This window comes from Microtus oregoni, unplaced genomic scaffold (assembly GCF_018167655.1).
Source record: "Microtus oregoni isolate MIOR12 unplaced genomic scaffold, Mior012 000000F_ref0000247, whole genome shotgun sequence".
Taxonomy (NCBI): Eukaryota; Metazoa; Chordata; class Mammalia; order Rodentia; family Cricetidae; genus Microtus; species Microtus oregoni.
Genome location: NW_024543059.1, coordinates 10,682,611 through 10,701,553, shown reverse-complemented (window position 1 = coordinate 10,701,553; position 18,943 = coordinate 10,682,611). Strand labels below are relative to the sequence as shown.

The window sequence follows — 18,943 nt, the reverse complement described above, 5'->3', positions numbered from 1 at the left end:
GAAAAGAGGCTATTATACGCAAAGAAACAGACACTAAGGAGCTAAATGGCAGGTGGTTTGTCAGGGTTATCAGTCTTAGGTCAAGTTCTCAGGCCAGGCAGGAGTACTATCTGCACCGTTGCTATCTCTGCTGTGTGCCACTTGGGTAATGAGGATTTGTCAAGGACCCTGTTGGTAGGACTGCTTACTCATTAGGGTCTGGTGAGGCCTCACTACTGCCTTTCTGAATATGGTATGCATTTGAACACAGCCAAATGAGCATTTTCATGGCTTTCCAGGCAAAACAGCACTTAGGCTGCGGTGGTTGAGCAAGTAGCGAGAACATTGAGGTTTTGTTGCAACCGCAGGCAGTCGTAGGTGAACACCTGGGAGAACCGGCACAACAGTGGAGCAAGCTTCTCCAGGCTGGTCCAGTGGCGAACTTTTCTCCTCCATCTCCCAGCAAAGATACTGAATCCTTTTTTTCCACTACCCTCTTCCCTACTTGGCCGGCCTTTGAAAGGTCGCCCGCTGAGACCGCCGGGCTCTCGCTAGCGCGTTCCCGAGCCACGATAGCTAGGGAAGGCTGAAGGCGCTCACTTCCCCGGCGCGTCCGCCCACCCGCGAGAGCGCGCACGCACCGTCCCTCCCCGCCTCCGCCGTGCGCGCCCCGCCCCCTCGCGCTGCCATACGCGGACCGGCCAACATCCGAGGACTCCGGCCCTGAGTAACCCCCTCGCGTGACCTTTCCGCACCCCGCATACCTCGGCCAGCTCGGCTCCGGGTCCTGCCGTTGTGTGCCTGCCGCCCCCCGCCGAGCCCCGCGATCCCCTGACCACGCGCAGTCACCCCCGCCGCTCGTCATGGCGGCCCTCAGCAAGTCCATCCCTCATAACTGCTACGAGATCGGCCACACTTGGCACCCCTCCTGCCGGGTCTCCTTCCTGCAGATCACTTGGGGCGCCCTGGAAGAGTCCCTCAAGATCTACGCGCCCCTGTACCTGGTGAGCAGGGTCAGCGTGTGTGCAGGACGGGCCTCCCCTGGAGCATTGCTCATGGGGCAGCTTTAGGGGTGGTGGGAGGCCAGGGCGGGGGCGGGGACGGAGAGTCCTCGGCGGAAGGAGGGGGAGGGGACCCCGAGGGCGAGCTGTCACCGGACGCCTGTTGCTAGGATGGGGATGTGCACCTAACTGGCAGGGTCAGAGAGCAGGACACTTGAGGACCTGGATCCAGGGACTTTGTGATGGATTGGTATTGGAGCATACTTAGTCAATGCATACCCAAGTTTCTCCTCAGCTCCCTTGACCTCTTCTTCGCGCCCCTTCGTCCTATGAAAAAGGGTATGTCCCCGTGGCCACAGATCTTGGCGCAGTTTGAGATGACAGATCTGTGGCTTGAGGGTTTTTGCTCTTTCGCAAGTTTGCAGAGTAGACTCCTGGTTTGAGATTTTGTGCGGTGATTTCGGAGTCATTGAAGGTGTTAGGAGATCTGACTTATGTCGTCGAGGTCATTTTCTTATACAGGTTTGCATGCAGGGAAGTTTATAGAGAGTATCTGGAAACCCACCTGTAACACTGAGAACTGGGAAAGATATGTTCTCGTAAAGAGCGCTGTTTCCTTCAGTCATTATCACATCCTTGGCATTAAAGATCGATTATTTGATCATTGAAGTTCACTGTCATTTTTTTTAATCTGTTGAAGTCTGTGTACTAAGAAGGTAGACACCCTATTTTCCGTGTTTACTAGAAGTTTATTCAATATCTAATGGATGACACACTTTTTGTTGAAGTAATAATTTGGATCCATGACATCCTGGACAGTATGATTATGCCTGTAACTTAGAGAGAAGTTTAATTAGTAACTATTGACAGAACACAGCAAGGGATAGTAACTGCCTCTTGAGAGTGTAAAAGCCAACTTCCAGAGGTGCTTCCCCACCTTTATGTATTTCAAGAAAATCCCAGGGGTCATGTTAGAATGGGGTTTCCAATTCAGTAGGTCTCGGTGGGGCCTGGAGAGTAAATTTCTGATAAACTGTAAAGGAGTGTTGATACTGGGGACTGCCCCCTTTAGTAGGAAGGATCTGGAGGCCTGTAATAGAGTCTTATTTACATAAATCTATATCTTCATGTCCATTTTTCCCTCATACTGCTGCTATTGGCTCTTCTATATGAATTGGGGACAGCCTATAATTTGTATTTATTACTATGTTATTATCATTTGGTGTTGCTGGGGTTCTTAACCTGTTGTCTTGTACTGTCAAGACAAGAGTTCTACTGTTGAATTCTGCCCCAGTTTTTTTTTTTTAAACATCTACAAGTTCTTTGGGCTCTTGATCATCTGCACAAAATAACTGTTTCCACGCCATGGGGTGGGGGGTAGCTTAGTGGTCCAGCCTTTGCTTAGCATGTGCCAGGTCCTGTGTTCTGACTGCTTGCCCTGTTCGACCCCCTCTCATCCTTGACAAGACAAAGCAAAGCAACACTAATCCAGGTAATGTGTTCCTAGATTGTTCATGACCTCAGCGATTAGAAATTAGGTGGGAAGAAGGTCGACACAATGCGATTTCTCCTGAGATCAACAGGATTATACATTCATTCATTTGACGAGTATTTGTGGAATGTCTGTGTTGTATCTACAGCATAGGCAATTCATCGATCCTGTTCTGTGTTAGCATAGTTTAGGGAAGCAGCTGGGGCAGAGATTCTCCGACTCTAGGAGATAGGATCAGTGGGGATCTAGAAAGACTTGTTTTGCTATTGCATTTTCAGATACGTTAAATACCGCTTCAGAACAAATTTCCTATCTCATGCGGCCTTATCGTTTTTTACAGTTGTGTATTTCAAATTGTTGCTTATTGGTGGTTGTGAAATGAACTTAGAACTGACTAGTATTTTAAGTGAAACAGAGATTAGAAAATGTTAGCCCATCTCAGGCTATACTTTTTGTAGGCGTTCTGTAGTTGATCTGGATTTGATCCCTTCTATCAGTTACCCTCTCACTTTATGAATGTTTGGTTTCTATGTTTGTGGGTGTGAGAGAGAGTTGAGGTAGAAGAATGCACTGGTGATCTTCCATACATTTTGTATGTTGTTGCTGTTATTATTATTATTTAAGGCAAGGACTTTTGACCTTGATCTTTGGATTCTCCAGCCTCTACCTCTCAGGTCCTGGGATTACAGGTGTGCACCTTCAAGCATTGTATATACGGTGCTCCTGTGAAACTCAGCCTTATGCATACTAGGTAGGCACTCTACCCACTGAGTTCTATCCCTAGCTCCTAATGTGTCTTGAATATGTGTATTTTTCTCTCTCTCCTTCTTCAGTGGCTCTTGCTGCCCGTTAGAGTTGGTGGAGTTTGACTTTGGCCTTGAAAATAAGGTTGGACCTTGATTCATGAACGTATGGGGTGCACATCAACAGAGGGAGCTAATAGTGTGACTGGGGGGGGGAGAAATCCAAGAGTTTTGTAAGAGAAACAATGTGTTCAATGTACACAGCAAAAGGTTTTTATGCAGTTAGATACTAGTTCCTGTTGAACAATCTGTGTTTGCGTCCTCATTCATTTCATCCTGTGCAGCTGTGACGCCATCTGAAGCCTGTCCCCACTTCATGAATAAGAAATCGGAAAACCAGAGAGATTCATCTTGCTTCATAAGATTTTAGGGCAGTAGATAAAAGGGCAGGGTTATGGCCTTGTTTTGTGCTCTGGTATCTGACCAAAGGTCAGGCCAAAGGAACAATTTGTTTTTGTTTTATTTTACCTTTTTAGCCAAGGAGGTTACAGGAATACATGCTGCTTAAGGACGAGGAGTCCTGTGGCAGTTACTAGTTGAAGTTGGAAGGGTTAGGAGTTGTCCTTTTGACTGATGGTTCAGAGCATTATATGCCCATGGAATCCCACCTGTGTGTGCCTCACTAGCAGAGGGATCGAAGGAAAGTTAGATTGCCTCTGTTTCTGGCTTGCTAACAGAGCATTTGTTTGGACTTAGAGAAGAATGGCAGTAGGAATAGTAGCTGACATAGTAAGCCCCTAATGCAGTGGATTTGCTGTTGACGTATGTCCTCATGATGGCTGGATCTCCTGTTACAGCAGGTAGCTTTTATTCAGAACCAGCGCTGTTTGGAAGTTCTGAATGAGTGCATGTGTGAGTGAATGGACTTTAGAATAGTTCAGGAGTAGGCTGGTATTTGGTATACTTGCCAGAGAAAATGAAAGGGCAGTTTTAGAGGCATCTCACTGGAAGAGTAAACGGGGTATGGGAACGGAGGATTTGGAGACAACACGACGACCTGCTTATATGATATTATAAATCATATTCTGGAACCTGTAAAATAGCCTTACATTATTTCCCTTTCATTTGAAATGCGAGTTAATCTAATGGATTCCGTAAATTCCTCGTATTATTCTCTTGTTCTGTGCATTTGCCCTCATGCTTCTACTTTCTGCTTAAGATATTTTGAAATGTAGACTCACTGGTTTTATTCTGTTGAACAATTTGTAATTCATTTATAAAGAAATATAAAATCCCAATTTTGATTTGGTGATTAATAACAGTGGATTAATTGATAAAGAGAACGAAATGTTTCAGAAAGTTATTAGCTAATCATTTCATAAAGTTCTGTGAAATCATACACAGTTCCTATCATGAGAACTAGGTCATGTTAAATCCTGAAGTGATTTAAACCCCTAGTATTTCCCACGATTCACAAAGAATGGTTGTTAGTAAGAACTGTTATTCTCTGTGTAAATATACATTGTCACAGATGAATTTATCTTGGAAACTATGGAGCCCCTAAAGACAGGCCCAGACTGAAAAGATGAGAGTCAACGTAGCTGGGAATGAAATTTTGATCCGCATCTGTTGTATCTGTAACTTTAAACACACACACACACACACACACACACACACACACAAACACACGTGTGTGTGTCTTAGCCTACTTTGTGATAGTGGCATCTTCAAAATCTCCTGACACCAAACCAACCCTGCCTTTTATTGAAGCAGCCTGCCTGCAGAGAGCTTTATTCTATTGTTCTCATTCCTCATCTTTAAATTTTTTACTCCCTTTTTTCTTTTTTGTTAACATTCACAGATATGGGTTGAGGTTTTAGTGTCTTGGGAGTAGGATTGTGCTGCTGCAGATACAATCACTGTACTGTTTTCTTTCCTGTTTGTATCTGTGGGCTGAAGAAAAGACGGTATATTCTGTATTCTTTGTTTATTTTTAGCTTGGATAATATATCTAGAGAAGAGTGGGCTATTCAAGTTACCTAATATTCTTGTATCAGGACATATCTAACTTTTCATGGCCTATTATTATTATCATTATCATCATTATCATCATATTCCAAATGGAAACCCCAACTCCCAACATTAAATGCCCACATCTTTACAATTTTATGTCCTGGTGAATTGTTCCCTTTATCAATATGTAGTGGCCTTTGCCTCTTCTGATTAATGCTGGCTTGAAGACTAGATCCTTAGGTATCAGCATCAGCTACAGCAGCTTGGGTTTGGTTTATAGTGACATCATAGATTGATGCATACTTTGACTCTCAGTCTGTGGCTGTCCTTTCCAGGAGGGGACTATTTCTCAGAGACAACAGGTTGTGCTATTATTATTATTATTATTACATCATCATCGTCATCATCATTATTAACCCTGTCAACTGGTCTATAATTCTTTACTGGGGAGTTGAAGCCATTTACATTTAAAGTTACCACTGGGAAAGTTTTGCTGCCTGGCTGTACTCTGCTAAGTCATTGACCAAAACAGCTTTATTCATCAACCAATAAAAGCAATACATATAGAGAAGGACATCCCACATCAAAGAAAAGAAAGAGAAATTGTCTAATAATTGAAAAATATTATATATATTTATATATAATATATATTATAAAAAGTTATATCGTTTTATGAAGGAGAATAAAAGATAATATCATAAAAGCTGTCTAAAAAGTGTACTAACCTTATATTGGGGAAAAAGGGGGGTGCACATGGGACCAAAAACAAAAGCTGTCTTGTTTATTGGAGAGGGTTCCTTCTGGGTCCTTCAGTGTTGAGGACTGTCGAGTGTAGTCAGGGGCAGGCTTGTATCAGTGGAACTTGTAGGGTCTTAACTGATGTGACTTACGCTGGTGCTTGAGCCTGTTTGGAGAAGCCACCAGTAGTACTCTTCCCTTTGTCCACCAGGAACTCCTGCTGGCCACGCTCAGCCTTGCTGTCTGTGAACTGAGCAGGTTTTTCCAGCCTGCCGAGACTCTTGAGCATGGCCAGTGTTCTTTCTAGGCAGGATTGTCCGGCATTGTGTGGGGAATCAGGGAGGAAAGCATCACATTGAGATCTGTACTGGCTGTCCTGTTTGCGTGCCTGCAAAACTCGCTATGCATTGATCATCCTGCTGGGCCTTCTGTTTTCCCCAGTTCCACAGCTCTGAGCCACACAACAGTTAGCTTGAACCAGAGGTTGATAGACTATCAGACTTCTGTCTCAGGGTTTTATATTCAAGAGCAATGGTTCTCAACCTGTGAGTCATGGCCCTTTTGGGAGCTGCATATCAGATATCCGACATCTCGGATGTTTACATTACAGTTCTTAACAATAGCAAAATTACAATTATGAAGTAGTAACTAAATTGGGGGTCACCACACCATGAGGAACTGAATTGAAGGGTCACAGCATTAGGAAGGTTGAGAACTACTGTTCTAGAGTAACTCTAGAGTATGCTGATCAGATGTTTCAGGCCTTAAGCACGAGGCTAACTTTTCCCATACATTCCACCACCTGGACTTGTCCAGCGACTGCCAGCGCTTTCTGGCTTGTCAGCATCCAGCCCTCTTGCCGTCCACACCTGTCTCCCCAGGCTTCCCTCACTGAGTGTGGTAGGTTAAGTTCAGCATTCCCAGATTGGTCCTGTTCTCAGGGTGCCAGGGTAAGTCAGTTTTAAACCATTGATTCCCTCCCAGATGGCACCTGGTCACATGTCACTGACCTGGGGGACCACCTGCTCACTTCTGCAGAGGTCGCCATCCCACCAAGACTGGGTTTACGATGTGCTTCCTGTGGGTTTGCCCTGTGGTTAGGACCCTGCAGCTCTTCTCTCTGGAGCTGCATGGGTTTCCTTTTGGATGGGGATGGTGCTTCGGCCTCTCCCACGGCCGGAGCAGAATTCAGGCTGCTGCTTTCCAGTCAGCGCCTTTCTTTCTCTCCGTATTTTTCAACTGACTCCTTCAATTTGGGAATTTTTGAAGCTCTTTCTTCTCTTTCTGAAACAGTTTGTTCCTTTTCTTTTTTTCTTGTTTTGACAATTCTCCTTCACTGGCTCACACATAGGTGGCCACTATTATTCATTTTACCCAAAGTCTTATACTATTCTTTGTACTAGTAATCTTTGTATTTTTACAATTTGTGAAAAGATTGATGCTCACTTAAAAGTTCATGTGTAATATTTAATACTCCTATGTATTTTATTACTTATACTAACAAAATATATAAAAATAGACTTTTAGAAATTATGTCTTAGGGCTGGAGAGATGGCTTAGCAGTTAAGAGCTGCTGCAGAGGACTCAAGCTCAGATCCCAGCATCCACATCTGGTCGTTTACAAGCACTTGTAACTCTAGCCACCAGGAGATCCAGTGCCTTCTTCTGGCCTTCTCAGGCGCTGCACTCATGTGTACATAACCGCACACAGACACATGCATACACGTGATTTCAAAAACCATTTTTTTTTTAATTTTGAATGTTAGCCGTCACTTCACATCTAAAGTAGATGGAGTTCCACACCGCCTGCATACACGAGAGACCATTGTAAACTGTAAGCCAAGGAAAGCACAGTACACAGTCTGTTGTGGTATTTTCAAATGCTTCCTCACTCACTAGAAGTATTAATTCTGTGCTGTTCAGTCCCTAAGAAGGAAAAGTTGTTCATTAACCTTTTTGAGTTATCATTTTCCTAGGCAGCTTCCCTGGACTCCTGACCAGTGTGCCAGCTATCTATCCCCTTTGCCGAGTCAAAGTACATACCCTCGTTTGCACTTCGGGAAGGGATAATTTAACAGCTGTGTTTTCACTTTGAGATGCATAGGACTCTTCGGAGTGTGCAGTGTGTATTTAGTATTTACTTGAACTGTAAAACCTAACAAATCTGTTATAATCTCATAAGCCTGTCCATGATAAAGTCGTTATCTTTAGGCCTTGAGTACACATTTAGCTACGAAGCTAAGAATTGGGATACCTAGGAATAAAAAAGTTTATTGAGCATCCAGTTATTTGGCAAAAGGCCTGGAAATGACCATTTGTGAAGAAATCAGTGATATGGTTGCAAGTTTTAAAGCCATTGCCTTAGCCCAGTTTTTATAGAGAAGGAGAGCTACATGAATGTTTTGGTAATAGACTTTCGGATTATTTATGTATTTATTTCTAGGCAGGGGCTTACTCTGGCTGGCCTGGAACTTAATTGTGTAGCTCACACTGACTTTGAACTCACAGGAACCCACGTGCTTGTCTCTGGAGGGCTGGGATTAGCGGTGTGTGTCATCTCACTTGGCTGTAATAGACCTTTTAAAAAATTTAGAACAAAACTAACCAAGAATCCCTGAAGTCATTTAATAACTGAACCTGCTGAAAAATATCTGCTTGCTTATCTGAGCTCAGGAGATCATGGAGTTGTAAACTGACTTTGCTCGAGGTCTCATTTAGGGGTGTAAATAAGAGGTTTATTTTATCTCTGGCTCCTCATTGAGCAACCAATCCTTTCCTTGCTTTGTTAGTATTTGTTTGGAAATGGAGTGGTGTCTTTGGTGTTTTTTTCATTTAAACGATGAGCATATTTATTAATGTGCCTGTTTTAGTCCCTTGACCTTGTTTCCTGTGACTTCTTGTCCGTTGTGTGCACAGTGTGACCACCAGCACACCATTTCCAGTTGAGTGTCGAGGGCCTGCTATTGCATTAAACACTTGCTCAGTCCACCCTTTCCTTATTGGCTATGGAGCGTTGCTGGCCCCAGGGTTGAGGTTTACCCTTAGCTGTCCCATAGGTCAGGGATGGAATTAACACGTGGAATTCATACTCTAAATGATGATGCAGTTGCTACTGCTTATGTTTTGGATCCAGCAAATTCTCAATAAAGCAGGTATTTATTTGATTAAAAGAAGCTTGGAAGACCTTCAAATCCCGAATGTTTTCAGTGCCAAAGTTATTTCCTTTTGTGTGGTCACTAGGAAATTCTCTTCAACTGAGTAAGAATGGCCTACCTGGAAAAGTTCATAGTCTCCAAAACTAATCTATTTGGAAAAGAAAAGTACATTTTGGTAGCAGGACCCACTAGGAGTCCAGTGAGCGGAGTCCACACTTCGGCTGCACAGCGACTAATCGGGCCTGGTTCTGTACCCAGGATCCCTGGTGGTGTCATTAGGGTGCAGATTGTTTAAAGCTGTTAAGTAGCTGTAGCTATCAGCTGCTGTAGACTGATGTCTAGACTCCATCCAGACATCTCAATCTCCCTGCCTATATGAACTCGGGGCTTTAGGTATGCAAGGCCGACGCATTACTACTGAGCTCCGTCCTCATGTCAGCTCACAAATTGGTTGTTAATTAAGACATTTCTGAGAATATCTGTGGTTTCTTCCATTCTACTTGCTTGCCTTTCTGCATGTGAACTCTGAGTTTGCTTGCGTCCACTTTGAGGGTTCAGTTCATTCATTCACATCGTTATTCCTGGTGTTCTTACTGGGCAAACAGGAACAAAACATAGATACCATCTGTTTCTCATCTGAGTTAAGGGCTTTATCTAAAAGGGCCTTGCTAGACTGTTATTAGAAGGACGTAACAGTAGGATGTCAGACTGTAGGGTACCGGTTAAGGTTGCAGTCTTGCATAGCATGCTGCCTGGTAACAGCTGATGCGACACTACTGTTTGCAGTGTTGTCCCTGCAGTGCCACGACATTACCACTCAGCTTGTGAGGGTCATGGGTCCCGGGCTTGCCCTGAATCTTATTCTTGGTCACGTTTGTCTCAGTAGTGTATCTTAAGCATGTTTCCAGGCTGTCTTTAAAGGTTCCCTTACCTTCTCTATCAATTTGAAAGTGGAGGACAGGGAGGATATTAGAGGTGAGCAGTGGGAGGTTTAATGATCACCATTACAGCTTGATGTATGATTTTCTTGTACGATAAAAAGTCAGGGTAAACTTTGAAGATCTTCCCCCCCACACACTGTTAATGAGTTGCCCTAGTTTTTAGTTTAATTTTTACTCATCTTATTACATATATTTGGTGTGTACGTGCATGTATACCTACATGTGCATGTGTGTACATGTGTGCGTGTGTCTGTGCATGTGTATGTTTGTCTGTCTGTCTGCTGTCTGTGTGCCATGGCATTTGTGTGGAGGTCAGAGAAGAACTTGTGGGAATTGTTCCTTTCCTTTCACTCCATGTATTCATGGGGTTGGACTTGGGTCACCAGGCCTAATAGTGAGGACTGCTGAGCCATCTCTTTGGCCCTTACTTGGTTTTTAAAATAAGACTGGTCATCTTTATCTGATGAGGCTGCACAGTGCGGTGCATTGGCTGTAAGTTATGTGATCTGAGGGTTGGGTTTTTTCTCTCTGTGATAGTGTGAGTGCCACCTATATAAATAGAGAGTAATCACACTTTCACTCCTTTGTGGCTTTCTGTGGGACACTTGAGAAATACTGTGTAATTGATATCTTTGAAAACTGTAAAGAGATGTGTAAATATATGTGGTACTTGGATTATCCTTTTCTTTTGAGCCATTTAAATTAGACTTTTATAGCTTATAATTTTAACCTTACAAATAGTAATGTTGGAAGCAATTCAGATGCATTGTGCCTCTTAAAGGGCAGAATTGTGTGTGTGTTGTGTGTGTGTGTATACATGTACTTGGCCTTCTTTATCAATGAATCTGTGGCTGGGATTCTGTCAAATGTGGATTGAAAATACAGTTGCATGCCGTAGAGGACATTTCGGTCAACAAGACCATGTGTACGACAGCATAGACCATGGGACTCTGTGAAAGTGTCTTCTCTACTTCGCAGGAGGGTATTCAGCTAGGGACAAAACATGTGGATCTCTGGAACATTTAAGTTCCAAACTGTTTCATTTATATCTGGCACCCAAAGGCTTATGTCCTCACAGAGCAAAATGTATTCAGGCTGTGTCTGAGAGTTCCTTCAGTGTTAACTGCCCTGCGATTGCTGGAAAGTCTAAAGTCCAAAGTTTCCTCTGAGGTTCACTGCATCAACTATGAACTTCTACAGAAATGTAAAAAACAAGATTGCTTCCAAGATACACAGAGTAAACATTCCAAAAGGGAGGTATTCAGGAATAAAAGGCAGGGATTATATCACAGCAAGACTAGATCCCAGCATGGCGAACTCCCCATCTTAACTCTGTATCTCACCTCTGGTATCTGTCCTGGTTATCTAATTTGCAAACAACAAAGATTATTGGAACAGTTTTGGGACTCTCACCCTGTAGTTGCACGGTCCTGTTGCCTTGGGGCCTCTGGATAGGCAGGATAGACCCTCTCTAGGGCTTGGATGGCTTCACCCTCACGGCCATTCTGGCTGCAGTCCATTTGGCTGCTCTCTTAGGCTGTCTTGCTCTGTGCAGCTTTTCTTGATAGATATGCTATGTTCCAGGTACTCCATCTTCCTGGAGCCTCCAGGGCTTCACACATCGCCCCGCATGGAACTCTGCTAGAGAAATGGCTGTAGTTCTCCCTGCCTGGCTTCCAAGAATTTCCTTTGAATCTTTGTGACTCCACAATTCTTGTATTTTGCATGTCTGAAGACTCAGTATAATGGCAACACTGTGGTCTGCTGCTAGCCCAAGCTATACTTGTGCCCATTTGTTCTTGATCCGTAGCTGGCTCTGCATTCATGCTAGTGGTACACACGACAGTTCCCAGGCCATTCTGATCGATCATGGTGTCAACTAAAAGTCCTTGAAACAGACTTCTGCATGCTCTCCTTTGAACCTGTGATGGCATGGGTGGTGTCCTGCTTATTTCTGAGCTGTCCTCAAGGTATTTTCATCCTGTTTTCCCAGATACAAAGTTCTTCATTTCTTTATAAAAAAAATTTAAAACAATTAAAAAAAATTCTATTCTATATGTATAGTGTTTGGCCTTCATGTATGTCTGTGCACCGTGTGTGCAATACCTGTGGAGGCCAGAGAACACATGGTGTCAGATTCTTTAGAAGTAGAGTTACAGACCATTGTGAGCTGAGAAAAGGATGTTGGACATGAAACCTGGGTCCTCCGGAAGAGCAGCAAGTGGCCTTACCTGCTAAGCCATCTCTCCAGCTCCTACTTGGCTTTTTTAGTATTTTCAGTCTCCTCAGCAATTGCACCCTGTCTGGTAGCATCTTTAAACTCTTTCCCCCCTAAGCTGAGAGTATTCAAATCTTTCTCCTTTGCCTTTTGCTCCCAGCTCTTATTGAAAGTCTGGCTAAGCATAGCTATTATTACCCGTGCTATTGTGCAGATGCTGTGCTGCCCTGAGACTCCCCTATAATCTAGCTTATCACCTCGAATCTCTGCTTTCCACAAAGTCTCAGGCATGAGCACAATGCAGCCATTTCTTGCTTTCCTTTTTTTCTCTTTTCTTGTGGTGTCATAAGGTCAGCACACAGTCATTTCTAGCAGTCTTCGTTCCTACCTGAAACTTCATCTGCACAGACTTCACCATCCCTGTTTCTGTCAGGGAGTGTTTTCTCTGCCCCACAGAATCAACTACTGTTTCTTGCTTACAGCATTCTCTGCCTTGTCTCACCTATACCTGCTAATTCTTTTCTCAGATTCTTCCAACACATCAGTTCCACAACCCTGTTCACATTGTCTTGGCATGGACACAGTTCCAACCCGACAGTTTTCTGTGTTAGTTTTGTAACAAAATGCGTAGGTCAGTCAGTATAAGAAGAGGAACCACTTATTTTGTTTCCTGGTTTTGGAGGTGTCTGTGCATCGCTGACTTGGCTGTGTTGAACTTGGAGCTCTAAATGGGCAGCAGATACATCATTGTGGTTGCATGTTTCAAAAGACGCAGTCTTATCTGATGGCAGTAGGAAGCAAGAAGGAGATTGCAGGGGACTATCTCCTGTGTTCCATTCAAAAGCATACCTGAGTGGCCTAACACCTTTGACTGGCTCTCATCTTTTAATGTTCCCATGCTCCCCAAATCTGCCACAGGCTGGGCACCAAACCCATATCTTTGGAGGACATTTAAGACACTATAGTAATTTAATACAAATACAGTATAGTTGTATTTGCCACTTTCTTTAAAGCAGTTTCTTTTCAATAATGGACAGTTTTACCTCCCAAGAGATTTTTGGAAATGTCTGCAGATCATTTTGGTTGTCAAGAAAAGGGATGCTGTTGGCATCTTGTCCCATTAGGAAGGTGGGTGCAGGGATAGTATTAATCTTATACAGGATAGCTCTTAAAACATCAGATTGGCTCCAAATGTCAGTAGTGTTGAGTTGTTGGGAGGTCTTGCTTTAAAAAATTCCTTATTTCTTAGTGATTACTTTAAGAGTAGATACAGTGGTGCATGTGTTTAATCCCAGGTGGGTCTCTGTGAGTTCAAATGCAACTTGGTCTACAAGAGCTCGTTCCAAGACAGGCTACAAAGCTACAGAGTAACCCGTCTTGGAAAACCAAGCCAAATCAAAACAAAACAAAAAAAGCAAAACAAAACAAAAAACAAAAGCAAAAAAATAGGTCCAGCATAAAATATGTAAAGAGTAGATACAGCATGAAGTCTGTTACTGTAAAGAGTGGATACAGCATGAAGTCTGTTACTGTAAAGAGTGGATACAGCATGAAGTCTGTTGCTGTAAAGAGTGGATACAGCATGCAATCTATTACTGTGAAGTATTTTATTTTTTCAGAGAAACTAGATTTGTTGCATGTAGAAACAGAGTTATTCAGAAGAGACGAATGATCAGTCGCTGGGATAAAAGTGAAGGGTAATTTACAGCTTGGTACTAATTAGGCTAAGGCCGCAGTTAGCCCCTTTGAGAGCCAATTAGATTTGTCATAGTCCATGGTCAAGGACTGCAGTGTCAACACTGGTATACTATTGCCGTGGAAAATATATGGCGCTTATCACGTGGGAAATCCCAAATGACTAGCAAGGGAATATCCATGCCTGAGGTGAAGCACGTATATCCTTGATGGATCCTAAGTGATGAGTGATGTAGCCTGGGAGTGTGGGCCCACGGAGGGCTGGAGGGCTCTGTGTCTATAGTGCCTGTGCCTTGAGAGGCCAAGCTCTAGGAGGGGAACTTTAACACTGGGACCTGGCCCCACAATTTTGTCTCTCCTCTGCACTTTGTGCTCTTGGGCTTGACCACATTGGCCCTTCATGAGCTCACTCATGCTGCCGCTGCTCCTTAAAACATGATTGTAATTTTCAAAAAGGCGTTTACTTCTGGTTTAGATGTTCTCATATTTTATGGTTTTAGAATTTAGGTCTGAGAGCCATCTCAGAGCACTTCTTGTGTGAGGTATGAGAACTTTGTTAGTTGTATCCATATCTGCTGATACCCGATGTTGCCACTGTCATTTGTTTAAATATCACCAGTTTCTATTTAAAGTGGAAAAATGGGGTCACTGTTTTATTTAATTTAGCCTTTTTATTATTGATTAATTTATGGTTTTAAAAAAGATTTTTATTGTATGTGTGCTTATGTGGATGTATATCTCTTGTGCCACTGGATGCCAGAGGAGGGAGTTAGGTCCTCTGGAACTGGAGTCACAGATAGTTGTGAGTTGCCGATGTGGGTCCTGAGAACCAAACTCAGGACTTCTACAGGAGCAGCAAATGGTATTCACCTTTGAGCCGTTGCTCTAGTTCCTTCACCTCTTTATTTCAGAAGTGAGGAAATTGAACTCTAAATATGTAAGCAAGAATCCTCCATATACATGTTGTAGAGTGGAGATTAAAAATCAAGTATGATTATTTTGTATTATATCTTTGTGGTTATTGCTATTTTCTAATTGTATTTTTAATAACAAATAATTTTTACTCTCTCTTACTTATGTCCGCACCCTCTTATCATAAATTATAACACATTTTATGTAGAATACCGGAAATACGTGATCGCAAAAGAAAAAAATTAAATAAGCAATTTGTGCATCATTTAGTGATAGCAATGCATAACATTTAATATTTGACATATATGTCCCTTATTGTTTTGCAGTCTTTTTCTTTTATATCTTACTTTTAGATATTATTAATCTTCTAAAACAACATTACGTAGGTATGAATGTTTCTATATAGTTTAGCCATAATTTTGTGTTATACCTTATTTCAGCTAAATTTCTATATGAACACTAGAAAGTTCACAAGGAATTGACAGTTATTGGATGAGAGCATGTGACCTGTGCAAGGGCGTTGAGATAAGACATGTGATGCTTCTGAAGGTGCTTGATGGTGCCACATCTGATCTTGAAGGTTTTAGAAGTAACTGCCAGGCTAGCAGTTGCTGGTCTTTCGCTTGCTTAGACGGGGTTTTAAGCTGCTCACACTGTGTGTATGGAGAACGAGAATGTCATGTTGCACACTGTAAACCTTAGGCAATCCCACTGTCTGAACTCCAGGCTCCTCCTGGTCACAGATTGCTCAGAGTATCAGTGTCTCAGCTACTTGTGAACCTGGCTGTAAGCTCTGGATAACAACAGCACAGTGATGAGGAAAGTCTCGATTTCTTGAGCTTTGCGTCAGGTTTTCCCTTTATGTCAACAGACTCTACAGTTTACTTTTTGCCAATATTATACAAATATAAAATGTCTTCACTTTACTGTTAGTGAACATTTAGATTGTACTGGTATTCGAGATTGATTGCAGATGCTGGAGAATAATCTTTTGGTGGAAAGAAACTTTGTATATTCTGGGCTTATACTCAGGAGTAGAATTACTGGGTCATAAGAGTAGATGTCTGATTAGATGGTGTCCACATTATCAAACACTTTCACGCGGAGTTGAACAAGTTTGACAGTATCGCCAGCAGTGGGTGAGGGCCTTATTTGTGCCCCATCTTCACCAGCACTGTGTCTGGTCTTTCCATTTTCATGATTTTGGTGTATGTGTTTCATTGGGTACTTCTCTTATGGCAGTGTGAAGTGTGTGTGAGCTTTTTTAGTACACTTTTGAAAACAAAATGAACTCCTTATTTTGAAGTAAAAGTAGATTCAGAAACAGCTGGAAGAAATAATTAGTGATCCCATGAGCGTTTTACCCAATTTCTCCCGATGGTATCTTCTTGCCAGATAGGATGGCAGTAAAAGTACTGCCATTGATGCTGTAAGACAGGCGATTAGCTGGGAGGTGGATCAGTTGGAGGGCTTAGCTCTTAAGTAGGAGTACCTGAGCTGGATATAGTGATGCACACCTTTAATCCCAGCACCAGGGAGGCAGAAGCAGCTGGAAGGGTCTCTGTGAATTTGAGGCCAGCCTGGTCTACATGGTGAGTTTCAGTACAGTCACAGCTACATAGTGAGAACATGTGTGAAAAAAAAAAAGGCATGAGCACCTGAATTTGGGTTGTTACCACTCATAAACTGCTGTGCACGGAGCTTTGTGCACTAGTAATCTCAGTGATTGGGAGGCAAACACAGGAGGACTATGGGTCACTGAGAATCTGTGATTCCAGGTTCAATGAGAGACTCACAAAACAAGGTAGACAGAGATCAAGGGAGACCTCAGGCATCAACCTTTGGCTTCCAAAGGCACACAGGCACATACACATGCATACACCACATCCGAATGTCTTGAGACATAGACCCAAAGACACCGCCTAGGGGCTGGAGACTGGGTTCAGTGATAAGAGCACTGACTGTAATTCTTAGCACACACACGGTGGCTCACATCTATCTACAACTCCATTTTTTGGAGGCTCTGACTTCCTCTTCTGGCCTTCGGGGGCACTGCACGCACTCGGTGAAGATTATTAAGAGGCAAAACACCAGTATACATTAAGATAAAGACAATAGTTTTATTAGGGCAAGCCTCCTTGCCTTTGGCCTTTTATAGCTGTACTTCTGTCTCCCCCTTCCCTTTAGTTTCTCTCAGCCAGGAAGTTATTCTTCCTTTCTACACGTGTCTTCAGAACAGTGAGGTGCAGGTGTGGATATATACAGAGTGTGGTCCTTTGAGATTGCCCCTTTTCTCTTAACATAGGCTGTTTCATATTGCTCTTTTGTGTCCTTTTTCCTTTTAAAAATTTGTGTTTATTAGTTAGGGTTCCTCTTGCTGTGGTGAAACATCATGACCAAATCAAGATGCGGAGGAAAGGGATTATTTGGCTCACACTTGCACACTGTAGGCCCTCACTGAAGGAAGTCGGGACAGGAACTCCAATAGGGCAGGAGCCTGGAGGCAGGAGCTGATGCAGAGGCCATGGAGGGGAGCTGCGTACTGGCTTGCTTCCTATGGCTTGCTCAGCCTGCTTTCGTACAGAACTCAGGATGTACAGGGATGGCATCACCCACAATAAGCTGGGCCCTCTCCCATTCATCATTAATTAAGAAAATGACCTACAGACAGATCTTATAGAGGCGTTTTCTCTGTTGAGGTTTCCTCCTTTCTGATAACTCTAGGTTGTGTCAAGGTGGCATAAAACTCACCAAAAACACATGTATACAGTATATGTTGGTTAAATACCACTCCTCCATCCAGCTCTCCTTCTTCTCCATGCCTCCAACTTCCATTCAATTTCTTACAGTTTTTTTTAAGCTTACTAACCCCAGTTAGCGCTGTTCATATGCAAAGTGTGTGAGTCAACTAACCAGTGGTCATCCACAACTGTAAAGAAAACCCTCCTTTCCCTCAGCAGCCATCAGCCCCTCAGCTAAGAGTGGGGCATCAGCAGCCCCTTCCTTCTCTATGCCGGACCTTTTAATGCTTTCCATCTTGTGCAGGCAACCAACAACAGCCGCTGTGAGCTCCTGCTTGTGACAGCCAGGCTGTGTCCAGAGACCAGCCTTACCCACTTACCCAGCGCCCTTCTCCATCCTCTGGCTTTCGTAGCCAATCGGCTCCTTCTAGCGTGATGTTTCTTGGACCTTAGTGGGGAGAGGAGATTGATATATATAGATGTTTAGCACGGCTGACTGCTTACAGTTGCTTATTCTCAGCAGTTTGAGCAGTTAATGGGTTCCGCATTAACCACCACCCTCTGCATGCAGTAAGAAGCTCCTCTGCCCAAGGCTGAGAGCAGGGGTTTGGGCCCCTCTTTACTTATTGGATAGTAGTTATTCCATGGACATATCACAGTTTGTTAAAGCACTTACTTGTTGAAGACCATCTGCTTTCATAACTTAACAATTATGAGCAAAGCTGTTACAAACATTTGTACACAAGTGTCTTGTTAACATGAACTTTTATTTCTTAGAGATAAATAGATACCCAAGACAGCGATTACCGCTCGAGTGGTAGTTGCTTGATTAGTTTTTCACAAACTGCCACACTGTCCAAGTAGGACATCTTTATCACGTTACAGTTCTACCTGCAGCAAACGGCAACCGAGCGCGCAGGTGGTTTGAATTGTTGCTGGCATTTGTTCTTGTCATTGTATGTTGTGTGCATTTGTAAGATTCGTAAGGTGTGTACATGTGGGTGTGAATGTGTGTGTGTGTGTGTGAGAGAGAGAGAGAGAGAGACAGAGAGACAGAGACAGAGACTGAGAGTTCTTACCAGTGCATATACAGTCAATGTCAGGTGATCCCCTGTCACGTCTCCATCTGACTTTCTTGAGACAGCGCCTTTGATTGAATTCCAAGCACTCCTTTTCAGCAGTCGGGGGGCCTGTGAGATCTGCCTGTCTCTGCTTTTCCGAGCCGGGTTTACAGATACACCATGCTGCTCCTAGTTTTTATGTGGGTGCTAGGATCTGAACTCTGACCCTCATGCTTGCAGAGAAAGCACTTTTA

At 43.2% G+C, this 18,943-nt stretch overlaps 1 protein-coding gene across 1 annotated transcript in view; it reads left to right on the top strand.

Annotated features, from left to right (window-relative positions):
• The first annotated feature begins 646 nt into the window (after nt 1-646).
• The window catches only part of Tmem135 (transmembrane protein 135), a 165,937-nt gene continuing 147,640 nt past the window's right edge, over nt 647-18,943 (top strand). The window contains exon 1 of the mRNA XM_041656765.1: nt 647-983. Coding sequence (XP_041512699.1) covers nt 843-983 — 141 coding nt within the window. The 5' untranslated portion in view covers nt 647-842. The remainder of the gene's footprint in view (nt 984-18,943) is intronic.